At 48.4% G+C, this 21,804-nt stretch overlaps 1 protein-coding gene across 2 annotated transcripts; it reads left to right on the top strand.

Moving 5' to 3' along the window:
• Positions 1 to 1,605: 1,605 nt before the first annotated feature.
• On the top strand, positions 1,606 to 20,687 carry LOC129693841 (mothers against decapentaplegic homolog 6-like). 2 transcript variants are annotated; one of them, XM_055630587.1, is made up of 5 exons: positions 1,606 to 1,789; positions 3,165 to 3,665; positions 10,506 to 10,565; positions 12,558 to 12,632; positions 18,559 to 20,687. In XM_055630587.1, exons 2-5 carry the CDS (start codon positions 3,293 to 3,295, stop codon positions 19,095 to 19,097), a joined length of 1,047 nt encoding a protein of 348 aa, XP_055486562.1. In that variant the 5' UTR covers positions 1,606 to 1,789; positions 3,165 to 3,292; the 3' UTR covers positions 19,098 to 20,687. The 2 variants fall into 2 exon arrangements, with proteins under 2 accessions (XP_055486562.1, XP_055486563.1); XM_055630588.1 differs by lacking the exon at positions 10,506 to 10,565.
• The last annotated feature ends 1,117 nt before the right edge of the window (positions 20,688 to 21,804 follow it).

The raw sequence follows: 21,804 nt of genomic DNA, 5'->3' as shown, positions 1-21,804 counted from the left end.
AGCAAATGGTATGTTAGCTTTCATAGCAAAAGGATTTGAGTATAGAAGCAGGGAGGTTCTACTGCAGTTGTACAGGGTCTTGGTGAGACCACACCTGGAGTATTGCGTACAGTTTTGGTCTCCAAATCTGAGGAAGGACATTATTGCCATAGAGGGAGTGCAGAGAAGGTTCACCAGACTGATTCCTGGGATGTCAGGACTGTCTTATGAAGAAAGACTGGATAGACTTGGTTTATACTCTCTATAATTTCGAAGATTGAGGGGGGATCTTATAGAAACTTACAAAATTCTTAAAGGGGTTGGACAGGCTAGATGCAGGAAGATTGTTCCCGATGTTGGGGAAGTCCAGGACAAGGGGTCACAGCTTAAGGATAAGGGGGAAATCCTTTAAAACCGAGATGAGGAGAACTTTTTTCACACAGAGAGTGGTGAATCTCTGGAACTCTCTGCCGCAGAGGGTAGTTGAGGCCACACAGTTCATTGGCTATATTTAAGAGGGGGTTAGATGTGGCCCTTGTGGCTAAGGGGATCAGGGGGTATGGAGAGAAGGCAGTGATGGGATACTGAGTTGGATGATCAGCCATGATCATATTGAATGGCGGTGCAGGCTCGAAGGGCCGAATGGCCTCTACTCCTGCACCTAATTTCTATGTTTCTATGTTTCTATCCCAATCAGTACCACATTCCTGCCTTCTCCCCATATCCCCTGACTCCGCTATCTTTAAGAGCCCTATCTAGCTCTCCCTTGAAAGCATCCAGAGAACCGGCCTCCACCGCCCTCTGAGGCAGAGAATTCCACAGACTCACAACTCTCTGTTTAAGGATAAGGGGGAAATCTTTTAGGACCGAGATGAGGAAAACATTTTTTTTCACACACAGAGAGTGGTGAATCTGTGGAATTCTCTGCCACAGAAGGTAGTTGAGGCCAGGCTATATTTAAGAGAGAGTTAGATGTGGCCCTTGTGGCTAAAGGGATCAGGGGGTATGGAGAGAAGGCAGGGATGGGATACTGAGTTGGATGATCAGCCGTGATCTCTGGATCTCTGGAACTCTCTGCCACAGAGGGTAGTTGAGGCTAGTTCATTGGCTATATTTAAGAGGGAGTTAGATGTGGCCCTTGTGGCTAAGGGGATTAGGGGGTATGGAGAGAAGGCAGGGATGGGATACTGAGTTGGATGATCAGCCGTGATCATTTTGAATGGCGGTGCTGGTGCTGGTGCAGGCTCGAAGGGCCGAATGGCCTCTACTCCTCCACCTATTGTCTATGTTTCTATGTTTCTATGACTATCCCAACGTTTGAGAAACAGTTGGACAGGTACATGGATAGGACGGGTTTGGACGGACATGGGCCAAACGCAGGCAGGTGGGACTAGTGTAGATGGGTCGGGCTGGGCAGGTTGGGCCGAAGGGCCTGTTTCCACACTGTATCTGTGACTCCAAGAAAGGGTTAAAGGGAAATCAATGTCCAGGGTTTATCCCGCCTTAAGTCTGACTGCCCACCAATTGTTTGGCTAAATCTCCAGCCACTAGAGACAAGCGGCGAGCCATAGATTGCCCCTTCACCTCCCCTCCCTTCCCTTAGCCAGGGCCCTCCCAACTTTTTTTTCCCACCCAGTCCAGTTTAAGGAGAGGGAGGGAGAGAGAGAGAGATGGGTCGTGGAAGCCAGTCGTATGTAAAGACACGAGACAATCTTTGGTCGTATGTGCAGTCACTGTGAACCGGCCCCGGGAGAGAGCTGTCGGACTTCACAAGGGTGGGAATATCTCCGGGAAGAAGCATCACTGAGAAGTAAGTTTGTTATTTGTTGTTTTGTTCAGTGGGGAGGGGAACATTTGCGAAATCCTGGACGTGTTTTTTTAAAGTTCCCCTCCTTTTAAAAACTTTTCAACGTGATCCTAAAAGATGCATCTTACAGACTTGCATCTTTTCAAAGGACTTTCTTTTGGAAAAGCACGGAAACATTTCAAAAAGTGGAGAAAGAATGGCAAGGACTAGTTAAGCAACTCTGAGCGAAGGGCTCACTTTCTCTGTAAGGTTCAGATAAAGTGAGCCCTTCTCTCGGAGTTGCTTAACTAGTTAAGTCCACTTCAACTTCAGCTAAAGTTTGAAACAAGCTCGTACATAAATAACCCTTCGTTGCAATCTTTTTAAAATTTGGAACACCATAAAACTAACTCCTCTCCCTGTTTTTGCAAACTCTTTACATATTGCAACATGACATTTCCTCCTCCTGTTTTTAAATGTAAGGTTTGGAGTTTGACATTTTGGAAGCAGCCTCGATTATTAGATGTTGATCACTTTTCCTAACTTAGCAAACTTTTTTTTTTAATTGCGAATTTGGCAAATGTCTGCTCCTGTATTTAAATGTGTTTAAGTTTTTTTTTAGGGGGGGGAATTGATTGCTTTTCCTAATTTTGCAAACTTTAAAAACAAAAGTTCCTGCCTTTGAAAACTTTTGTTTTCGTAACTTTCTGCTGTAACTTTTGGCCAAGTTTTTGAGACTTCCTTTGCAAACTTTTCGAAACTTTTTTTTGTGTGTGTGCAAAGTTTGCTAAAATGACCATTTCTGTTCCTGATTTGAAAACTTCAGTGGCAAGTTTTCAATAACTTTCTGCTGTAACTTTTGGCCAAGTTTTTGAGACTTTCCTTGCAATGTTTTCGAAACTTTTTCTGTGTGTGTGCAAAGTTTGCTAAAATGACCATTTCTGTTCCTGATTTGAAAACTTCAGTGGCAAGTTTTCAATAACTTTCTTGCTGTAACTTTTGGCCAGGTTTTTGAGACTTCCTTTGCAAACTTTTCGAAACTTTTTTTTGTGTGTGTGCAAAGTTTGCTAAAATGACCATTTCTGTTCCTGATTTGAAAACTTCAGTGGTGAGTTTTCAATAACTTTCTGCTGCAACTTTTGGCCAAGTTTTTGAGACTTTCCTTGCAATGTTTTCGAAACTTTTTCTGTGTGTGTGCAAAGTTTGCTAAAATGACCATTTCTGTTCCTGATTTGAAAACTTCAGTGGCAAGTTTTCAATAACTTTCTGCTGCAACTTTTGGCCAACTTTTGGAAACTTTCTTTGCAGACTTTTTGAAACTTTTGTTTTTGCAAAGTTCGATTTATTTCCCCCACTCTAACGTGACTGATTTTTCATCTCCTTCTCCTTGTATTTCCAGCAGTTTTCTCTCTCTCTCCCTCCCACCCCCCCCTCCCCTCCCCCCCATCCCTCCCTCTCCCTCCCTCCCTCTCCTTCCCCCTCCGTTGGTGATCGACCTCGCCACTGAGCCCGGTGAACTGGCGGCGCATGTTCCCGTCCCGGCGTGCGTCCGCAGTCCGTAGACTCTGGAGGGGCCGCTGCCAGAATGGGGGTCTTCAGGGCGGGTTGAAGCCCCTGACTCACTCGCTCTTCAAGAGGCTGCGGGAGGACCAGCTGGAGATGCTGGCTCGGGCGGTGGAGGCTGGGGCAGCTGAGGATCGCGTAGGGTGTGTGTCTCTGGCAAGGAGCGGGGTCAACCACTGGCCCCAGGTCCTGACCTGCAAGCTATTCCGCTGGCCAGACCTCAGATGGCCCCACCAGCTCAAGCACCTCTCCATCTGCGACTGCTCCAGGAGGAGTGTGGAAGATTCTGGCCTCGTCTGCTGCAACCCATACCACTTCAGCCGGCTCTGCGATCCTGGTAAGTCGAACCTACCTTGAGATGTTGTTGGTGAGACCAAATCTGGAGTATGGTGTACAATTTTGGTCGCCCAATTATAGGAAGGATGTCAACAAAATAGAGAGAGTACGGAGGAGATTTACTAGAATGTTGCCTGGGTTTCAGCAACTAAGTTACAGAGATGGGGCTGAAAGATGGCAGATGGAGTTTAATGCTGATAAATGTGAGGTGCTACACCTTGGCAGGACAAATCAAAATAGGACGTACATGGTAAATGGTAGGGAATTGAAGAATACAGTTGAACAGAGGGATCTGGGTATAACCGTGCATAGTTCCTTGAAGGTGGAATCTCATATAGATAGGGTGGTAAAGAAAGCTTTTGGTATGCTAGCCTTTATAAATCAGAGCATTGAGTATAGAAGCTGGGATGTAATGTTAAAATTGTACAAGGCATTGGTGAGACCAATTCTGGAGTATGGTGTACAATTTTGGTCACTTAATTATAGGAAGGATGTCAACAAAATAGAGAGAGTACAGAGGAGATTTACTAGAATGTTGCCTGGGTTTCAGCAACTAAGTTACAGAGAAAGGTTGAACAAGTTAGGTCTTTATTCTTTGGAGCGCAGAAGGTTAAGGGGGGACTTGAGAGAGGTCTTTAAAATGATGAGAGGGATAGACAGAGTTGACGTGGACAAGCTTTTCCCACTGAGAGTAGGGAAGATTCAAACAAGAGGACATGACTTGAGAATTAAGGGACAGAAGTTTGGGGGTAACATAAGGGGGAACTTCTTTACTCAGAGAGTGGTGGCTGTGTGGAATGAGCTTCCACTGAAGGTGGTGGAGGCAGGTTCGTTTTTATAATTTAAAAATAAATTGGATAGTGATATGGACGTGAAGGGAATGGAAGGTTATGGTCTGAGCGCAGGTAGATGGGACTAGGGGAGAATATGTGTTCGGCACGGACTAGAAGGGTCGAGATGGCCTGTTTCCGTGCTGTAAATTGTTATATGGTTATATGGTTATTATAAGTTAGGGCTTTATTCTCTCGAGCGCAGAAGGTTAAGGGGGGACTTGATAGAGGTCTTTAAAATGATGAGAGGGATAGACAGAGTTGACGTGGATAAGCTTTTCCCACTGAGAGTAGGGAAGATTCAAACAAGAGGACATGACTTGAGAATTAAGGGACAGAAGTTTAGGGGTAACATAAGGGGGAACTTCTTTACTCAGAGAGTGGTAGCTGTGTGGAATGAGCTTCCAGTGGAGGTGGTGGAGGCAGGTTCGATTTTATCATTAAAAAATAAATTGGATAGTTATATGGACGGGAAAGGAATGGAGGGTTATGGTCTGAGCGCAGGTAGATGGGACTAGGGGAGATTATGTGTTCGGCACGGACTAGAAGGGCCGAGATGGCCTGTTTCCGTGCTGTAATTGTTATATGGTTATATGGTTATATGTTGAGGAATGAACTACACACAGAGACAAAACTGCTGGAGGAAGTCAGCGGGTGCAGCAGCATCTATCGAGTGAAGGAAATAGGCAACGTTTCGGGCTCGAAACCCGGAAGGGTTTCGGCCCGAAACGTTATCTATTTCCTTAAGGAAATATTGTTCCCGATGTTGGGGAAGTCCAGGACAAGGGGTCACAGCTTGAGGATAAGGGGGAAATCCTTTAAAACCGAGATGAGGAGAACTTTTTTCACACAGAGAGTGGTGAATCTGTGGAATTCTCTGCCGCAGAAGGTAGTTGAGGCCACACAGTTCATTGGCTATATTTAAGAGGGAGTTAGATGTGGCCCTTGTGGCTAAGGGGATCGGGGGTATGGAGAGAAGGCAGGTACGGGATACTGAGTTGGATGATCAGCCATGATCATATTGAATGATCTCTTAAAGATAGCGGAGTCAGGGGATATGGGGAGAAGGCAGGAACAGGGTACTGATTGGGGATGATCAGCCATTGAATGGCGGTGCTGGCTCGAAGGGCCGAATGGCCTCCTCCTGCACCTATTGTCTATTGTCTATTGTCGAACGTGTGGTTTCGCTGGAGGATGGAAGGCGTTCTCTTTTTTTCCACGTTCAAGAAGGAACTGCAGATGCTGGAAAATCGAAGGTAGACAAAAATGCTGGAGGAACTCAGCGGGTGCAGCAGCATCTATGGAGCGAAGGAAATAGGCAACGTTTCGGGCCCAAAATCCTTAAGGAAATAGGCAACGTTTCGGGCTCAAAACCCTTAAGGAAATAGGCAACGTTTCGGGCTGAAACCCTTAAGGAAATAGGTAACGTTTCGGGCCGAAATCCTTAAGGAAATAGGTAACGTTTTGGGAAATCCTTAAGGAAATAGGTAACGTTTCGGGCCTAAATCCTTAAGGAAATAGGTAACGTTTCGGGCCGAAACCCTTCCGGGTTTCGGCCCGAAACGTTGCCTATTTCCTTCGCTCCATAGATACTGCTGCACCCGCTGAGTTCCTCCAGCATTTTTGTCTACCTTCCTCTTTTCCAAGTTTCCCGGCTAGCAGCCTTCCCGTCCTAGTCCAGAGCTGAGCCAACATGGCCTGACCCAGGATATCCCAGGTCAGTTCCGCGTTAGGCCGTTTATTTACTGTCGCGGGAAGCCAGCGAGCATCCGGTGTAACAAACAGGGAGGCCTGGTTTCGTTTTTGGTTCACCCAGTTCCAATTCTTCCATCAACTCCTGAAAAATTTCCATCACGGCCCCTATCGATCTATCCATCCCCATTCTCCTGCCTTTGCCCATTGCCAGTTCTCTGGATACTTTCAAGAGAGAGCTAGATAGGGCTCTTAATAGCAAAAGGATTTGAGTCTAAGAGCAGGGAGGTTCTACTGCAGTTGTACAGGGTCTTGGTGAGACCACACCTGGAATATTGCGTACAGTTTTGGTCTCCTAATCTGAGGAAAGACATTCTTCATAGTAAAAGGATTTGAGTATAGGAGCAGGGAGGTTCTACTGCAGTTGTACAGGGTCTTGGTGAGACCACACCTGGAGTATTGCGTACAGTTTTGGTCTCCTAATCTGAGGAAGGACATTATTGCCATAGAGGGAGTGCAGAGAAGGTTCACCAGACTGATTCCTGGGATGTCAGGACTGTCTTATGAAGAAAGACTGGATAGACTCGGCTTGTACTCGCTAGAATTTAGGAGATTGAGGGGGGATCTTATAGAAACTTACAAAATTCTTAAGGGGTTGGACAGGCTAGATGCAGGAAGATTGTTCCCGATGTTGGGGAAGTCCAGGACAAGGGGTCACAGCTTAAGGATAAGGGGGAAATCCTTTAAAACCGAGATGAGAAGAACTTTTTTCACACACAGAGAGTGGTGAATCTGTGGAACTCTCTGCCACAGAAGGTAGTTGAGGCCACACAGTTCATTGGCTATATTTAAGAGGGAGTTAGATGTGGCCCTTGTGGCTAAAGGGATCAGGGGGTATGGAGAGAAGGCAGGTACGGGATACTGAGTTGGATGATCAGCCATGATCATATTGAATGGCGAATGGTGCAGGCTCGAAGGGCCGAATGGCCTCTACTCCTGCACTTAATTTCTATGTTTCTATGTTAAAGATAGTGGAGTCAGGGGATATGGGGAGAAGGCAGGGACGGGATACTGATTGTGGATGATCAGCCATGATCACATTGAATGGCGAATGGTGCAGGCTCGAAGGGCCGAATGGCCTCTACTCCTGCACCTGTTGTCTATTGTCTATTGTCTATTGTCTGTAGCCCCTGACACCCAGGCTGGGAAGGGAGACACAAAATGCTGGAGTAACTCAGCGGGTGAGGCAGCATCTCTAGAATCTGAACCCTGACTGGGAACGGCTTCCCCACTTCCACCGTGAAGCGCTCCACGCACGGCGGGCAGGAATGGCGCAGCGGTAGACCCGCCTCCCATCCTGACTACGTGTGCTGTCTGTGCGGAGTTTGCACGTTCTCCCCGTGACCCGGTTTCCTCCCACGCTCCAGAGACGTGCCGGGTTTGTAGGCAGATTGGCTATGCGTGATTGTAAATTGTCACTGAGGTGCGTTGGGTGGCGTTTGCGAGCGGGGGCCGCTGTTTGGCGCGGAGTCGGGATGTTTCGGCGCTGTGTCTCCTAACAGCACTAAACCCGCGTGTGTGTGTGTGTGTGTGTGTGTGTGTGTTTGCTTGTTAGAACATAGAAACATAGAAATTAGGTGCAGGAGTAGAGGCCATTCGGCCCTCCGAGCCTGCACCATTCGCCATTCAATATGATCATGGCTGATCATCCAACTCAGTATCCCGTACCTGCCTTCTCTCCATACCCCCTAATCCCCTTAGCCACAAGGGCACATCTAACTCCCTCTTAAATATAGCCAATGAACTGTGTGGCCTCAACTACCTTCTGTGGCAGAGAGTTCCAGAGATTCACCACTCTCTGTGTGAAAAAAGTTCTTCTCATCTCGGTTTTAAAGGATTTCCCCCTTATCCTTAAGCTGTGACCCCTTGTCCTGGACTTCCCCAACATCGGGAACAATCTTCCTGCATCTAGCCTGTCCAACCCCTTAAGAATTTTGTAAGTTTCTATAAGATCCCCCCCTCAATCTCCTAAATTCTAGTGAGTATAAACCAAGTCTATCCAGTCTTTCTTCATAAGACAGTCCTGACATCCCAGGAATCAGTCTGGTGAACCTTCTCTGTACTCCCTCTATGGCAATAATGTCCTTCCTCAGATTTGGAGACCAAAACTGTACGCGTTTGCGAGCGGGGGGCGCTGTTTGGCGCGGAGTCGGGATGTTTCGGCGCTGTGTCTCTTAACAGCACTAAACCCGTGTGTGTGTGTGTGTGTGTGTGTGTGTTTGCTTGTTCTTTGTACTTCTCCACAACACACTGGGACACGGGCCAATCTGCTTTCCCGAGGCTTCAGTGGAATGTACGGCTGGTGCCAGCCTTTGGTGTAATTAGATCGCTAAGACCGCTCGCCTACATACTTGTGGCATCAACGCGGAGACAGGAGCAGAGATAGTCCATTCATTGTTGCTGGGACGTGGGCTAGGCTGGGGAGATGGGCCGAGTGGCCCGTTACGTAGGAGCTCTGATGAACCGACCCCCAGATTCTCAAACGCACCCCCTGCAATGTTCCTTCCCCACCCAAAGAGCTTATGGGCCAATAGACAATAGACAATAGGGGCAGGAGTTGAGGCCATTCGGCCCTTCGAGCCAGCACCACCATTCAATGTGATCATGGCTGATCATCCCCAATCAGTACCCCGTTCCTGCCTTCTCCCCACATATCCCCTGACTCCGCTATCTTTAAGAGCCCTATCTAGCTCTCTCTTGAAAGCATCCAGAGAACCGGCCTCCACCGCCCTCTGAGGCAGAGAATTGCACAGACTCACCACTCTCTGTGAGAAAAAGTGTTTCCTCGTCTCCGTTCTAAATGGCCGACCCCTTATTCTTAAACTGTGTGTGTGGCCCCTGGATCTGGACTCTCCCAATGCCTCTAGCGTGTCCAAACCCTTAATAATCTTATATGTTTCATAGAAACATAGAAACATAGAAATTAGGTGCAGGAGTAGGCCATTCGGCACTTCGAGCCTGTACCGCCATTCAATATGATCATGGCTGATCATCCAACTCAGTATCCCGTACCTGCCTTCTCTCCATACCCCCTGATCCCCTTAGCCACAAGGGCCACATCTAACTCCCTCTTAAATATAGCCAATGAACTGGCCTCAACTACCCTCTGTGGCAGAGAGTTCCAGAGATTCACCACTCTCTGCGTGAAAAAAGTTCTTCTCATCTCAGTTTTAATGGATTTCCCCTTTATCCTTAAGCTGTGACCCCTTGTCCTGGACTTCCCTAACATCGGGAACAATCTTCCTGCATCTAGCCTGTCCAACCCCTTAAGAATTTTGTAAGTTTCTATAAGATCCCCTCTCAATCTTCGAAATTCTAGAGAGTATAAACCAAGTCTATCCAGTCTTTCTTCATAAGACAGTCCTGACATCCCAGGAATCAGTCTGGTGAACCGTCTCTGCACTCCCTCTATGGCAATAATGTCCTATGAAATAATGTTTCAATGAGATCTCCTCTCATCCTTCTAAACTCCAGAGTGTACAAGCCCAGCCGCCCCATTCTCTCAGCATATGACAGTCCCGCTATCCCGGGAATTAACCTGGTGAACCTACGCTGGGCTCCCTCAATAGCAAGAATGTCCTTCCTCAAATTAGGGGACCAAAACTGCACACAATACTCCAGGTGTGGTCTCACTAGGGCCCTGCACAACTGCAGAAGGACCTCTTTGCTCCTATACTCATCTAGAGGTTTGGAGATAGATTCCCAGGAATCGAGTTTGCATATTTTCCCTGTGACCACGTGGGTTTGCTCCAGGTGCTCCAGTTTCTTCCCAATGATGCTGTAGAACCATACAGGGTGGAAATGGGCCCTTAGGCCTAACGTTCCCATGCCAACCAATCCCACCTGCCCACGTTTGGCCCACATCCCCCTAAAGTGTGTTTGTAGGTTATTCGGCCCCTCCCCCACCCCCCTCCATTAGTGTGTCGGGAGTGGATGGGAAAGTGGGATAACTTAGAACGGGAGGTCGCTGGTCGCTGGTTGGCTCGGACTCAGTAGGCCCAGGGGCCTGTTTCCGCCCTCTATCTCCGAAACCACACTAAAGTTGGTGGGAATGTTGTAAGCCTTCGAGGAGATTCGAAGCCTGTCTTTGTGTTTTGAAAAGATCTGCAGATTGCATTAATTATATCAGTCTAGACATCAAAACACTTGTACAAAAATTGTTAAGGTATATTGGTTGAGCTCAGAGTGTTCATACAATGGGTGGATCGCCCCCCCTTGCACGTTCTAAAGACCAAAAACAAACTGCATTTCTCTTTCAGAATCTCCGCCACCACCTTACTCCAAGCTATCACCAAGCAAAAACCAGAACAACATTGATGGCAAGTTCTAAAATAAGTTAGTCAATTGCGATACAAAATGGCGCAGCGGTAGAGTTGCTGCCTGAAGGGCCCGTCGCACTTTCCCCACCTAATTCACGACCTTTTTTACTCGTGGACTTTTTTAATAAGGCTAGAAAAAACAGCCCGGGCCTAGTTGATGTCACGAGGCCTGCGACTAGCAAGACAACCTCCTGACGACCATGCTGCGAATACGAGTCAAGGGCAAACTCGGCGGAGGTGGTGAATTAGGCCGTGAAAGTGGGACAGGCCCTTCAACAGACCCGGGTTCAACCCCGACTACGGGCGCTGTCTGTACGGAGTTTGCACGTTCTCCCCGTGACCTGCGTGGGCTTTCTCCGAGATCTTCGGTTTCCTCCCACGCTCCAAAGACGTACAAAGAGTCGGGGGGTATGGGGAGAAGGCAGAAACGGGGACGTGACTTGAGAATTAAGGGACAGAAGTTTAGGGGTAACATGAGGGGGAACTTCTTTACTCAGAGAGTGGTGGCTGTGTGTGGAATGAGCTTCATAGAAACATAGAAAATAGGTGCAGGAGTAGAGGCCATTCGGCCCTTCGAGCCTGCACCATTCGCCATTCAATATGATCATGGCTGATCATCCAACTCAGTATCCCGTACCTGCCTTCTCTCCATACCCTCTGATCCCCTTAGCCACAAGGGCCACATCTAACTCCCTCTTAAATATAGCCAATGAACTGTGGCCTCGACTACCCTCTGCGGCAGAGAGTTCCAGTGAAGGTGGTGGAGGCAGGTTCGTTTTTATCATTTAAAAATAAATTGGATAGTTATATGGACGGGAAAGGAATGGAGGGTTATGGTCTGAGCGCAGGTAGATGGGAACAAACGTCCTGCAGAGAAACTTACAAAATTCTTAAGGGGTTGGACAGGCTAGATGCAGGAAGATTGTTCCCGACGTTGGGGAAGTCCAGGACAAGGGGCCCACACACACACACACACAGTTTAAGGATAAGAGGGAAGTCTTTTAGGACTGAGATGAGAAAATCTTTTTTTTTTTCACACGCAGAGAGTGGTGAATCTGTGGAATTCTCTGCCACAGAAGGTAGTTGAGGCCACACAGTTCATGGGCTATATTTAAGAGGGAGTTAGATGTGTCCCTTGTGGCTAAAGGGATCAGGGGGTATGGAGAGAAGGCAGGTACGGGATACTGAGTTGGATGATCAGCCATGATCATATCGAATGGCGAATGGTGCAGGCTCGAAGGGCCGAATGGCCTCTACTCCTGCACCTATTGTCTATGTTTCTATGTTTCTATATGTCCCTTATGGCTAAAGGGATCACGGGGTGTGGAGAGAAGGCAGGGATGGGATACTGAGTTGGATGATCAGCCATGATCATATCGAATGGCGGTGTTGGTGCAGGCTCGAAGGGCCGAATGGCCTCTACTCCTGCACCTATTGTCTATGTTTCTATGTTTCTATATGTCCCTTGTGGCTAAAGGGATCAGGGGGTATGGAGAGAAGGCAGGGATGGGATACTGAGTTGGATCAGCCATGATCATATCGAATGGCGGTGCTGGTGCAGGCTCGAAGGGCCGAATGGCCTCTACTCCTGCACCTATTGTCTATGTTTCTATGTCTCTGGTGCGGTGAGGTAGCAGCTCCACCACCAAGCTGCACCTGCGTTATAAATTTCCTTTTTCCAATCCGAAGAAAGGAATGACCTCCAAGCTGAAACACTCCCCCCCCAATATCCTATTTTCATCTTCATAATTAAAACAGTAACATTCAGTTCTTAAGCTTGCAGTCTTGCCCAGCCTAGCCTTGATGGCTCCGGTCTGCAACCATGAGGGTGGCTAGTTGTCTCCCAACGAGTTGTACATTTCACGGGCGATAAATATCAGAGACATTTTTGTCAATGTCCTTTTTTTAACTCTTGGCGAGACCCAGATTGGTTTTTGCAGTTGCGAACTTTGTTGGCTGGTTTTACAATCTGCACTGTCTTCACCCCTGTAGACTTCCTGGAACACAACTTTGCTTACGACCAAGGGGCGATAGAACCGTCCAACAACAGCAGCGACCTTTGGCCAGGTGAGAGTGAGATTTGGTGTCATTTCGAGAATCGAATGGAGCAAGCGGCTGGGCTTGTACACTCTGTGGAGTTTAGATTGATGAGAGGGGATCTTATTGAAACATATAAGATTATTAAGGTACACAAAATTGCTGGAGAAACTCAGCGGGTGCAGCAGCATCTATAGAAACATAGAAACATAGAAATTAGGTGCAGGAGTAGAGGCCATTCGGCCCTTCGAGCCTGCACCAGCACCGCCATTCAATATGATCATGGCTGATCATCCAACTCAGTATCCCGTACCTGCCTTCTCTCCATACCCCCTGATCCCCTTAGCCACAAGGGCCACATCTAACTCCCTCTTAAATATAGCCAATGAACTGTGGCCTCAACTACCCTCTGTGGCAGAGAGTTCCAGAGATTCACCACTCTCCGTGTGAAAAAAGTTCTTCTCATCTCGGTTTTAAAGGATTTCCCCCTTATCCTTAAGCTGTGACCCCTTGTCCTGGACTTCCCCAACATCGGGAGCAATCTTCCTGCATCTAGCCTGTCCACCCCTTAAGAATTTTGTAAGTTTCTATAAGATCCCCTCTCAATCTCCTAAATTCTAGAGAGTATAAACCAAGTCTATCCAGTCTTTCTTCATAAGACAGTCCTGACATCCCAGGAATCAGTCTGGTGAACTGTCTCTGCACTCCCTCTATAGCAATAATGTCCTTCCTCAGATTTGGAGACCAAAACTGTACGCAATACTCCAGGTGTGGTCTCACCAAGACCCTGTACAACTGCAGTAGAACCTCCCTGCTCCTATACTCAAATCCTCTATGGCAAGAATGTCTTTCCTCAGATTAGGAGACCAAAACTGTACGCAATACTCCAGGTGTGGTCTCACCAAGACCCTGTACAACTGCAGTAGAACCTACCTGCTCCTATACTCAAATCCTCTATGGCAAGAATGTCTTTCCTCAGATTAGGAGACCAAAACTGTACGCAATACTCCAGGTGTGGTCTCACCAAGACCCTATACAACTGCAGTAGAACCTCCCTGCTCCTATACTCAAATCGTCTATGGCAAGAATGTCTTTCCTCAGATTAGGAGACCAAAACTGTACGCAATACTCCAGGTGTGGTCTCACCAAGACCCTGTACAACTGCAGTAGAACCTCCCTGCTCCTATACTCAAATCCTCTATGGCAAGAATGTCTTTCCTCAGATTAGGAGACCAAAACTGTACGCAATACTCCAGGTGTGGTCTCACCAAGACCCTGTACAACTGCAGTAGAACCTCCCTGCTCCTATACTCAAATCCTCTATGGCAAGAATGTCTTTCCTCAGATTAGGAGACCAAAATTGTACGCAATACTCCAGGTGTGGTCTCACCAAGACCCTGTACAACTGCAGTAGAACCTCTCTGCTCCTATACTCAAATCCTTTTGCAATGAAAGCTAACATACCATTCGCTTTCTTTACTGCCTGCTGCACCTGCATGCCTACCTTCAATGACTGGTGTACCATGACACCCAGGTCTCGCTGCATCTCCCCCTTTCCCAATCGGCCACCGTTTAGATAATAGTCTGCTTTCCTGTTTTTGCCTCCAAAATGGATAACCTCACATTTATCCACATTATACTGCATCTGCCAAACATTTGCCCACTCACCCAGCCTATCCAAGTCACCTTGCAGCCTCCTAGCATCCTCCTCACAGCTAACACTGCCCCCCAGCTTAGTGTCATCCGCAAACTTGGAGATATTGCCTTCAATTCCCTCATCCAGATCATTAATATATATTGTAAATAGCTGGGGTCCCAGTACTGAGCCTTGGGGTACCCCACTAGTCACTGCCTGCCATTGTGAAAAGGACCCGTTTACTCCTACTCTTTGCTTCCTGTTTGCCAGCCAGTTCTCTATCCACATCAATACTGAACCCCCAGAGAAACGTCACCCATCCATGTTCTCCATGTTCTCCATGTCACCCATCCATGTTCTCCGCAGATGCTGCCTGACCCGCTGAGTTAGCCCAGCACTCTGTGTCTTAAGCAATAGGTGGATAGATACACCCTAGTGGGTGTAGGGTGGTGTCAAGGTGCGGGGGTCGCTGGTCGGCAGTGGTCGGCACTGGTCCTCCCCCCCCCCCCTCTCCTCTCTAACAGAAGTGGCGTCTTGAAGGTTATTTTTGGATGCCACGCCTCTCTGGTGCTTGCCAGAGGAAGTTGTGTCGTGCACGACAGCACTGACGTGCGTTCTGAGGAACAGTGTTCCCTGTGTCCTTGGCTGAGTTCCCGGGATCAGTCTCTGTTGATCACAGAGTGTCTGGTCTGATTCCTCTGCTCTGATCCTTCAGTGACCCTTGTTGTTCAACGTGAGCCTTCTCCGCCCTTCCCCCCCCCTCCCACGTCCTCCAGTGCTTAGAGATGCAATGTGGAAACAGGCCCTTCAGCAGGCCAATCCCGAAATGCTGTAGCGACTCAGCGGGCCAGGCAGCGTTTCGGCAGGACTCAAGAGAGACAATAGAAAATAGGTGCAGGAGTAGGCCTTGAGGCCCTTCGAGCCAGCACCAGCACCGCCATTCAAAGTGATCATGGCTGATCATCCAACTCAGTATCCCGTACCTGCCTTCTCTCCATACCCCCTGATCCCCTTAGCCACAAGGGCCACATCTAACTCCCTCTTAAATAGAGCCAATGAACTGTGTGGCCTCAACTACCCTCTGTGGCAGAGAATTCCAGAGATTCACCACTCTCTGTGTGAAAAAAGTTCTTCTCATCTCGGTTTTAAAGGATTTCCCCCATATCCTTAAGCTGTGATCCCTCAATTCAAAGTGATCATGGCTGATCATCCCCAATCAGTGCCCCGTTCCTACCTCTCCACACATCAATAGACAATAGACAATAGGTGTGCAGGAGTAGGCCTTGAGGCCCTTCGAGCCAGCACCGCCATTCAATGTGATCATGGCTGATCATCCCCAATCAGTGCCCCATTCATTCCTCTCCCCACATCAATAGACAATAGACAATAGGTGTGCAGGAGTAGGCCTTTAAGCCTGCACCACCATTCATTGTGATCATGGCTGATCATCCCCAATCAGTGCCCCGTTCATTCCTCTCCCCACATCAATAGACAATAGGTGCCGGAGTAGGCCTTGAGGCCTGCACCGCCATTCAATGTGATCATGGCTGATCATCCCCAATCAGTGCCCCGTTCATTCCTCTCCCCACATCAATAGACAATAGACAATAGGTGCAGGAGTAGGCCTTTAGGCCTGCACCACCATACAATGTGATCGTACCCCAATCAGTATCCTCCTACTCCGCTTTCTTTAAGAGCCCTATCTAGCTCTCTCTTGAGAGCATCCAGAGAACCGGCCTCCACCGCCCTCTGAGGCAGAGAATTCCACAGACTCGCCACTCTCTGTGAGGAAAAAATGTTTCCTCGTCTCCGTTCCAAATGGCTTACCCTTTATTCTTAAACTGTGTGTGTGTGTGTGTGTGTGTGGCCCCTGGTTCTGGACTCCTCCAGCATGTTTCCTGCCTCTAGCGTGTCCAAACCCTTAATAATCTTAAGAAGGAACTGCAGATGCTGGAAAATCGAAGGTAGACAAAAATGATGGAGAAACTCAGCGGGTGCAGCAGCATCTATGGAGCGAAGGAAATAGGCGACGTTTCGGGCCCGAAACCCTTAAGGAAATAGGCAACGTTTCGGGCCCGAAACCCTTAAGGAAATAGGCAACGTTTCGGGCCCGAAACCCTTAAGGAAATAGGTAACGTTTCGGGCCGAAACCCTTCCGGGTTTCGAGCCCGAAACGTTGCCTATTTCCTTCGCTCCATAGATGCTGCTGCACCCGCTGAGTTTCTCCAGCAATTTTGTGTACCTTAATAATCTTATATGTTTCAATAAGATCCCCTCTCATCAATCTAAACTCCAGATTGTACAAGCCCAGCCACTCCATTCTCCCTGCTTCTAGCGTGTCCAAACCCTTAACAATCTTTCGATATGATTCCCTCTCATCCTTCTAAACTCCACAGAGTGTACAAGCCCACAGCCGCTCCATTCTCTCAGCATACGACAGTCCCGCCATCCCGGGAATTAACCTGGTGAACCTACGCTGGGCTCCCTCAATAGCAAGAATGTCCTTCCTCAAATTAGGGGACCAAAACTGCACACAATACTCCAGGTATGGTCTCACCAGGGCTCTGTACAACTGCAGAAGGACCTCTTTGTTCCTATACTCGACTCCTCTTGTTATGAAGGCCAACATGCCATTCGCCTTGGTACACAAAAAAGCTGGAGAAACTCAGCGGGTGCGGCAGCATCTATGGAGCGAAGGAAATAGGCAACGTTTCGGGCCCGAAACCCTTCTTCAGACCATTTGCTTTCTTCACTGCAATAGAGTGTTATCTTCTGTCTATTGTCCTATACATTGTCCCTGTATAGGACAATGAAATTCTTGCTTTGATTCAGCACACAGAACATAGTAGGCATTGACTACAGAACAGATCAGTGTGTCCATGTACAATTATGTAAATATATACACACACATGAATAAATACATAGATACATAGAAAATAGGTGCAGGAGTAGAGGCCATTCGGCCCTTCGATCCTGCACTGCCATTCAATATGATCATGGCTGATCATCCAACTCAGTATCCCATACCTGCCTTCTCTCATAGAAACATAGAAACATAGAAATTAGGTGCAGGAGTAGGCCATTCGGCCCTTCGAGCCTGCACCGCCATTCAATATGATCATGGCTGATCATCCGACTCAGTATCCCGTACCTGCCTTCTCTCCATACCCCCTGATCCCTTTAGCCACAAGGGCCACATCTAACTCCCTCTTAAATATAGCCAATGAACTGTGTGGCCTCAACTACCCTCTGTGGCAGAGAATTCCACAGATTCACCACTCTCTGTGTGTGAAAATAAATGTTTTTCTCATCTCGGTCTTAAAGGATTTCCCCCTTATCCTTAAGCTGTGTGTGTGTGGCCCCTTGTCCTGGACTTCCCCAACATCGGGAACAATCTTCCTGCATCTAGCCTGTCCAACCCCATAAGGAATAAACTGATAAATGATAGACTTGATTATACTCTCTAGAATTTAGAAGATTGAGAGGGGATCTTATAGAAACTTACAAAATTCTTAAGGGGTTGGACAGGCTAGATGCAGGAAGATTGTTCCCGATGTTGGGGAAGTCCAGGACAAGGGGTCACAGCTTAAGGATAAGGGGGAAATCCTTTAAAACCGAGATGAGAAGAACTTTTTTCACACAGAGAGTGGTGAATCTCTGGAACTCTCTGCCACAGAGGGTAGTCGAGGCCAGTTCATTGGCTATATTTAAGAGGGAGTTAGATGTGGCCCTTGTGGCTAAGGGGATCAGGGGGTATGGAGAGAAGGCAGGTACGGGATACTGAGTTGGATGATCAGCCATGATCATATTGAATGGCGGTGCTGGTGCAGGCTCGAAGGGCTGAATGGCCTCTACTCCTGCACCTAATTTCTATGTTTCTATGTTTCTATAAAAACTGTTTTATGTCCTGGCTGTGGCAGCTTTGACAGTCCGGAGTTGCCTTCCAGAGGGAAGTTATTCAAGGGGATAAGGGGATCTTATAGAAACTTACAAAATTCTTAAGGGGTTGGACAGGCTAGAACTCTCTGCCGCAGAGGGTAGTTGAGGCCACAGTTCATTGGCTATATTTAAGAGGGAGTTAGATGTGGCCCTTGTGGCTAAGGGGATCAGGGGGTATGGAGAGAAGGCAGGTACGGGATACTGAGTTGGATGATCAGCCATGATCATATTGAATGGCGGTGCAGGCTCGAAGGGCCGAATGGCCTACTCCTGCACCTAATTTCTATGTTTCTAAATGCAAATAACAGAAAATGTGTTATTAATAATGTTTCTTGTCCTGCGCTTTTTGATGTTGACTCCTGTGAGTTTTCGCCCCTGTAGATTTTGGCTTGGGCCCGCATCTGTCAAGAGAGGCCCATTGGTGCAGCGTGGCCTACTGGGAGCACAGGACCCGGGTGGGCAGGCTCTACGCTGTCCACGAGCCCTCGGTGGGGGTCTTCTGCGACCAGCCCCGGGGAAACGGCTTCTGCCTGGGCCAGCTCCACGTGGCCGACCGGCACGAGATGGTGAGGAGGACCCGGGGCAAGATAGGCCGGGGCATCCTGCTCAGCCGCGAGTGGGACGGGGTCTGGGCCTACAACCGCAGCGAGCACCCCGTCTTCGTCAACTCCCCCACCCTGGGGCCCCCCAACTCCCGCAGGCTCTCCGTCCACAGGGTCCAGCCCGGCTACTCCGTCAAGATCTTCGACTACCACAAGGCCCGGGCCTTGCAGAGGACGGCCATCTTGGATTTTCCCGATGGCCCCTTCGACCCCAACAGCATCCGGATAAGCTTTGCCAAAGGCTGGGGCCCTTGCTATTCCAGACAGTTCATCACCTCTTGCCCCTGCTGGCTGGAGATACTGTTGAACCACTCGTGAAGGATTGTCCGCCTCTCGTCTAGACTTTAGAGACACATTGCGGAAACGGGCCCTTCGGCCCAACGAGCCTAAGCCGACCGGCAACACACTGGCACTATCCTACACACACTAGGGGGCAATTTACAATTTACAGAAGCCAATTAGCCTACAAAATTGTACTGTTGGGAGTGTGTGGGAGGAAACCGGAGCACCCGGAGAAAACCCACGCAGGCCGCCGGGAGAACGTGCAAACTCCGTGCGGGCAGCACCCCTGGTCAGGATCGAGAACATAGACGATAGGTGCAGGGGTAGGCCATTCGGCCCTTCGAGCCTTCGAGAGGAAAGGAAGAGGCGGAGGCTGTGGGGGAGCTGGGGAGGGGAGGGGAAGGAGGGAGAAAGCAGGGACTACCTGAAATTGGTGAAGTCAAAATGTTCATCTCGCTGGGGTGTAAACTACCCAAGCGAAATATGAGGTGCTCCTCCTCCAATTTGCGGTGGGACTCACTCTGGCCATGGATGAGGCCCAGGACAGAGAGGTTGGATTGGGAATGGGAGGGGGAGTTGAAGTGCTGAGCCTCCGGGAGATCAGGTTGGTTATTGCGGACTGAGCGGAGGTGTTGGGCCGAAACGATCGCCAAACCTGCATGTGAGTCTACATGTTCATAAGTGATTGGAGCAGAATGGAGATGAGGAGGAATTTCTTTAGCCAGAGGGTGGTGAATCTGTGGAATTCATTGCCACACAGACGGCTGTAGAGGCCAAGTCCAATGGGTATTTTTAAAGCAGAAATTCTTGATTGGTACGGGTGTCAGGGGGTATAGAAACATAGACAATAGGTGCAGGAGTAGAGGCCATTCGGCCCTTCGAGCCTGCACCATTCGCCATTCAATATGATCATGGCTGATCATCCAACTCAGTATCCCATCCCTGCTTTCTCTCCATACCCCCTGATCCCTTTAGCCACAAGGGCCACATCAGTCAACAAAATAGAGAGAGTACAGAGGAGATTTACTAGAATGTTGCCTGGGTTTCAACAACTAAGTTACAGAGAAAGGTTGAATAAGTTAGGTCTTTATTCTCTGGAGCGCAGAAGGTTAAAGGGGGGACTTGATAGAGGTCTTTAAAATGATGAGAGGGATAGACAGAGTTGACGTGGACAAGCTTTTCCCTTTGAGAATAGGGAAGATTCAAACAAGAGGACATGACTTCAGAATTAAGGGACAGAAGTTTAGGGGTAATATGAGGGGGAACTTCTTTACGCAGAGAGTGGTGGCGGTGTGGAATGAGCTCCCAGTGGAAGTGGTGGAGGCAGGTTCGTTGGTATCATTTAAAAATAAATTGGATAGGCATATGGATGAGAAGGGAATGGAGTGCAGGCAGGTGGGACTAAGGGAAAAAAAAAAAATTTGTTCGGCACGGACTTGTAGGGCCGAGATGGCCTGTTTCCGTGCTGTAATTGTTATATGGTTATCTAACTCCCTCTTAAATATAGCCAATGAACTGTGTGGCCTCAACTACCCTCTGCTGGAGTAACTCAGCTGGACAGGCTGCGTATGTGGAGAGAAGGAATGGGTGACGTTTCGGGTCGAGACCCTTCAGGCTGAGAGTCGGGGGGGGGGGGGGGGGGAGAGAGGAAAGGAGAGATATAGACAGTGATGTAGAGAGATATAGAACTAATGATTGAAATATAGGCAAAGATGATTAAGGAAACAGGTCGTTGTTAGCTGTGGTTTAGGTGAAAACTAGTTACAGACAATGTGAAGCGAGTCCGATCAGGATGGAGAGAGGGAGGATAGACAACAGGTGCAGGAGTAGGCCATTCAGCCCTTCGAGCCAGCACTGCCATTCAATGTGATAACAGACAATAGGTGCAGGAGTAGGCCATTCGGCCCTTCGAGCCAGCACCAGCACCACCATTCAATGTGATAACAGACAATAGACAATAGGTGCAGGAGTAGAGGCCATTCAGCCCTTCGAGCCAGCACCAGCACCGCCATTCAATGTGATCATGGCTGATCATCCACAATCAGTACCCCGTTCCTGCCTTCTCCCCCATATCCCCTGACTCTCTCTCACTATCTTTAGGAGCCCTATCTAGCTCTCTCTTGAAAGAATTCTCTCCAGACAACCGGCCTCTGAGGCTGAGAATTCCACAGACTCACAACTCTCTGTGAGAAAGTGTGTCCGATCTAAATGGCTGACCCCTTATTCTTACACTGTGTGTGTGTGTGTGTGTGTGTGTGGCCCCTGGTTCTGGATTCCCCCAACATCGGGAACATGTTTCCTGCCTCTAGCGTGTCCAAACCCTCAATAATCTTATATGTTTCAATGAGGAACCCTCTCATCCTTCTAAACTCCACAGAGTGTACAAGCCCACAGCTGCTCCGAGGGTTACTTGAAAGTAGGGAAATCAATATTCATACCACAAGGTGGTAACGCTGCCCCAGTGATATATGAGGTGCTGTTCCACCTTTACTAGGTGGTCCTGGTACCAGTCTCTTTCCAAACTGGTTAGACCTGATTGTGACGGAGATGACCCTCTTTGTGGCGGAGGTAGAAACATAGAAATTAGGTGCAGGAGTAGAGGCCATTCGGCCCTTCGAGCCTGCACCAGCACCAGCACCGCCATTCAATATGATCATGGCTGATCATCCAACTCAGTATCCCGTACCTGCCTTCTCTCCATACCCCTTGATCCCCTTAGCCACAAGGGCCACATCTAACTCCC

Source organism: Leucoraja erinacea, unplaced genomic scaffold (genome assembly GCF_028641065.1).
Source record: "Leucoraja erinacea ecotype New England unplaced genomic scaffold, Leri_hhj_1 Leri_445S, whole genome shotgun sequence".
Taxonomy (NCBI): Eukaryota; Metazoa; Chordata; class Chondrichthyes; order Rajiformes; family Rajidae; genus Leucoraja; species Leucoraja erinaceus.
This window is presented reverse-complemented; position numbering and strand designations above follow the sequence as displayed.

What these genes read in the sequence shown, in the direction of transcription:
- LOC129693841 (XM_055630587.1), top strand. Translation starts at nt 3,293, where the DNA reads ATGTTCCCGTCCCGGCGTGCGTCCGCAGTCCGTAGACTCTGGAGGGGC. An exon ending in CAGCCGGCTCTGCGATCCTG is followed by an intron (nt 3,666 to 10,505) that starts GTAAGTCGAACC and finishes TTTCTCTTTCAG; the next exon opens with AATCTCCGCCACCACCTTAC. An exon ending in AAACCAGAACAACATTGATG is followed by an intron (nt 10,566 to 12,557) that starts GCAAGTTCTAAA and finishes TCACCCCTGTAG; the next exon opens with ACTTCCTGGAACACAACTTT.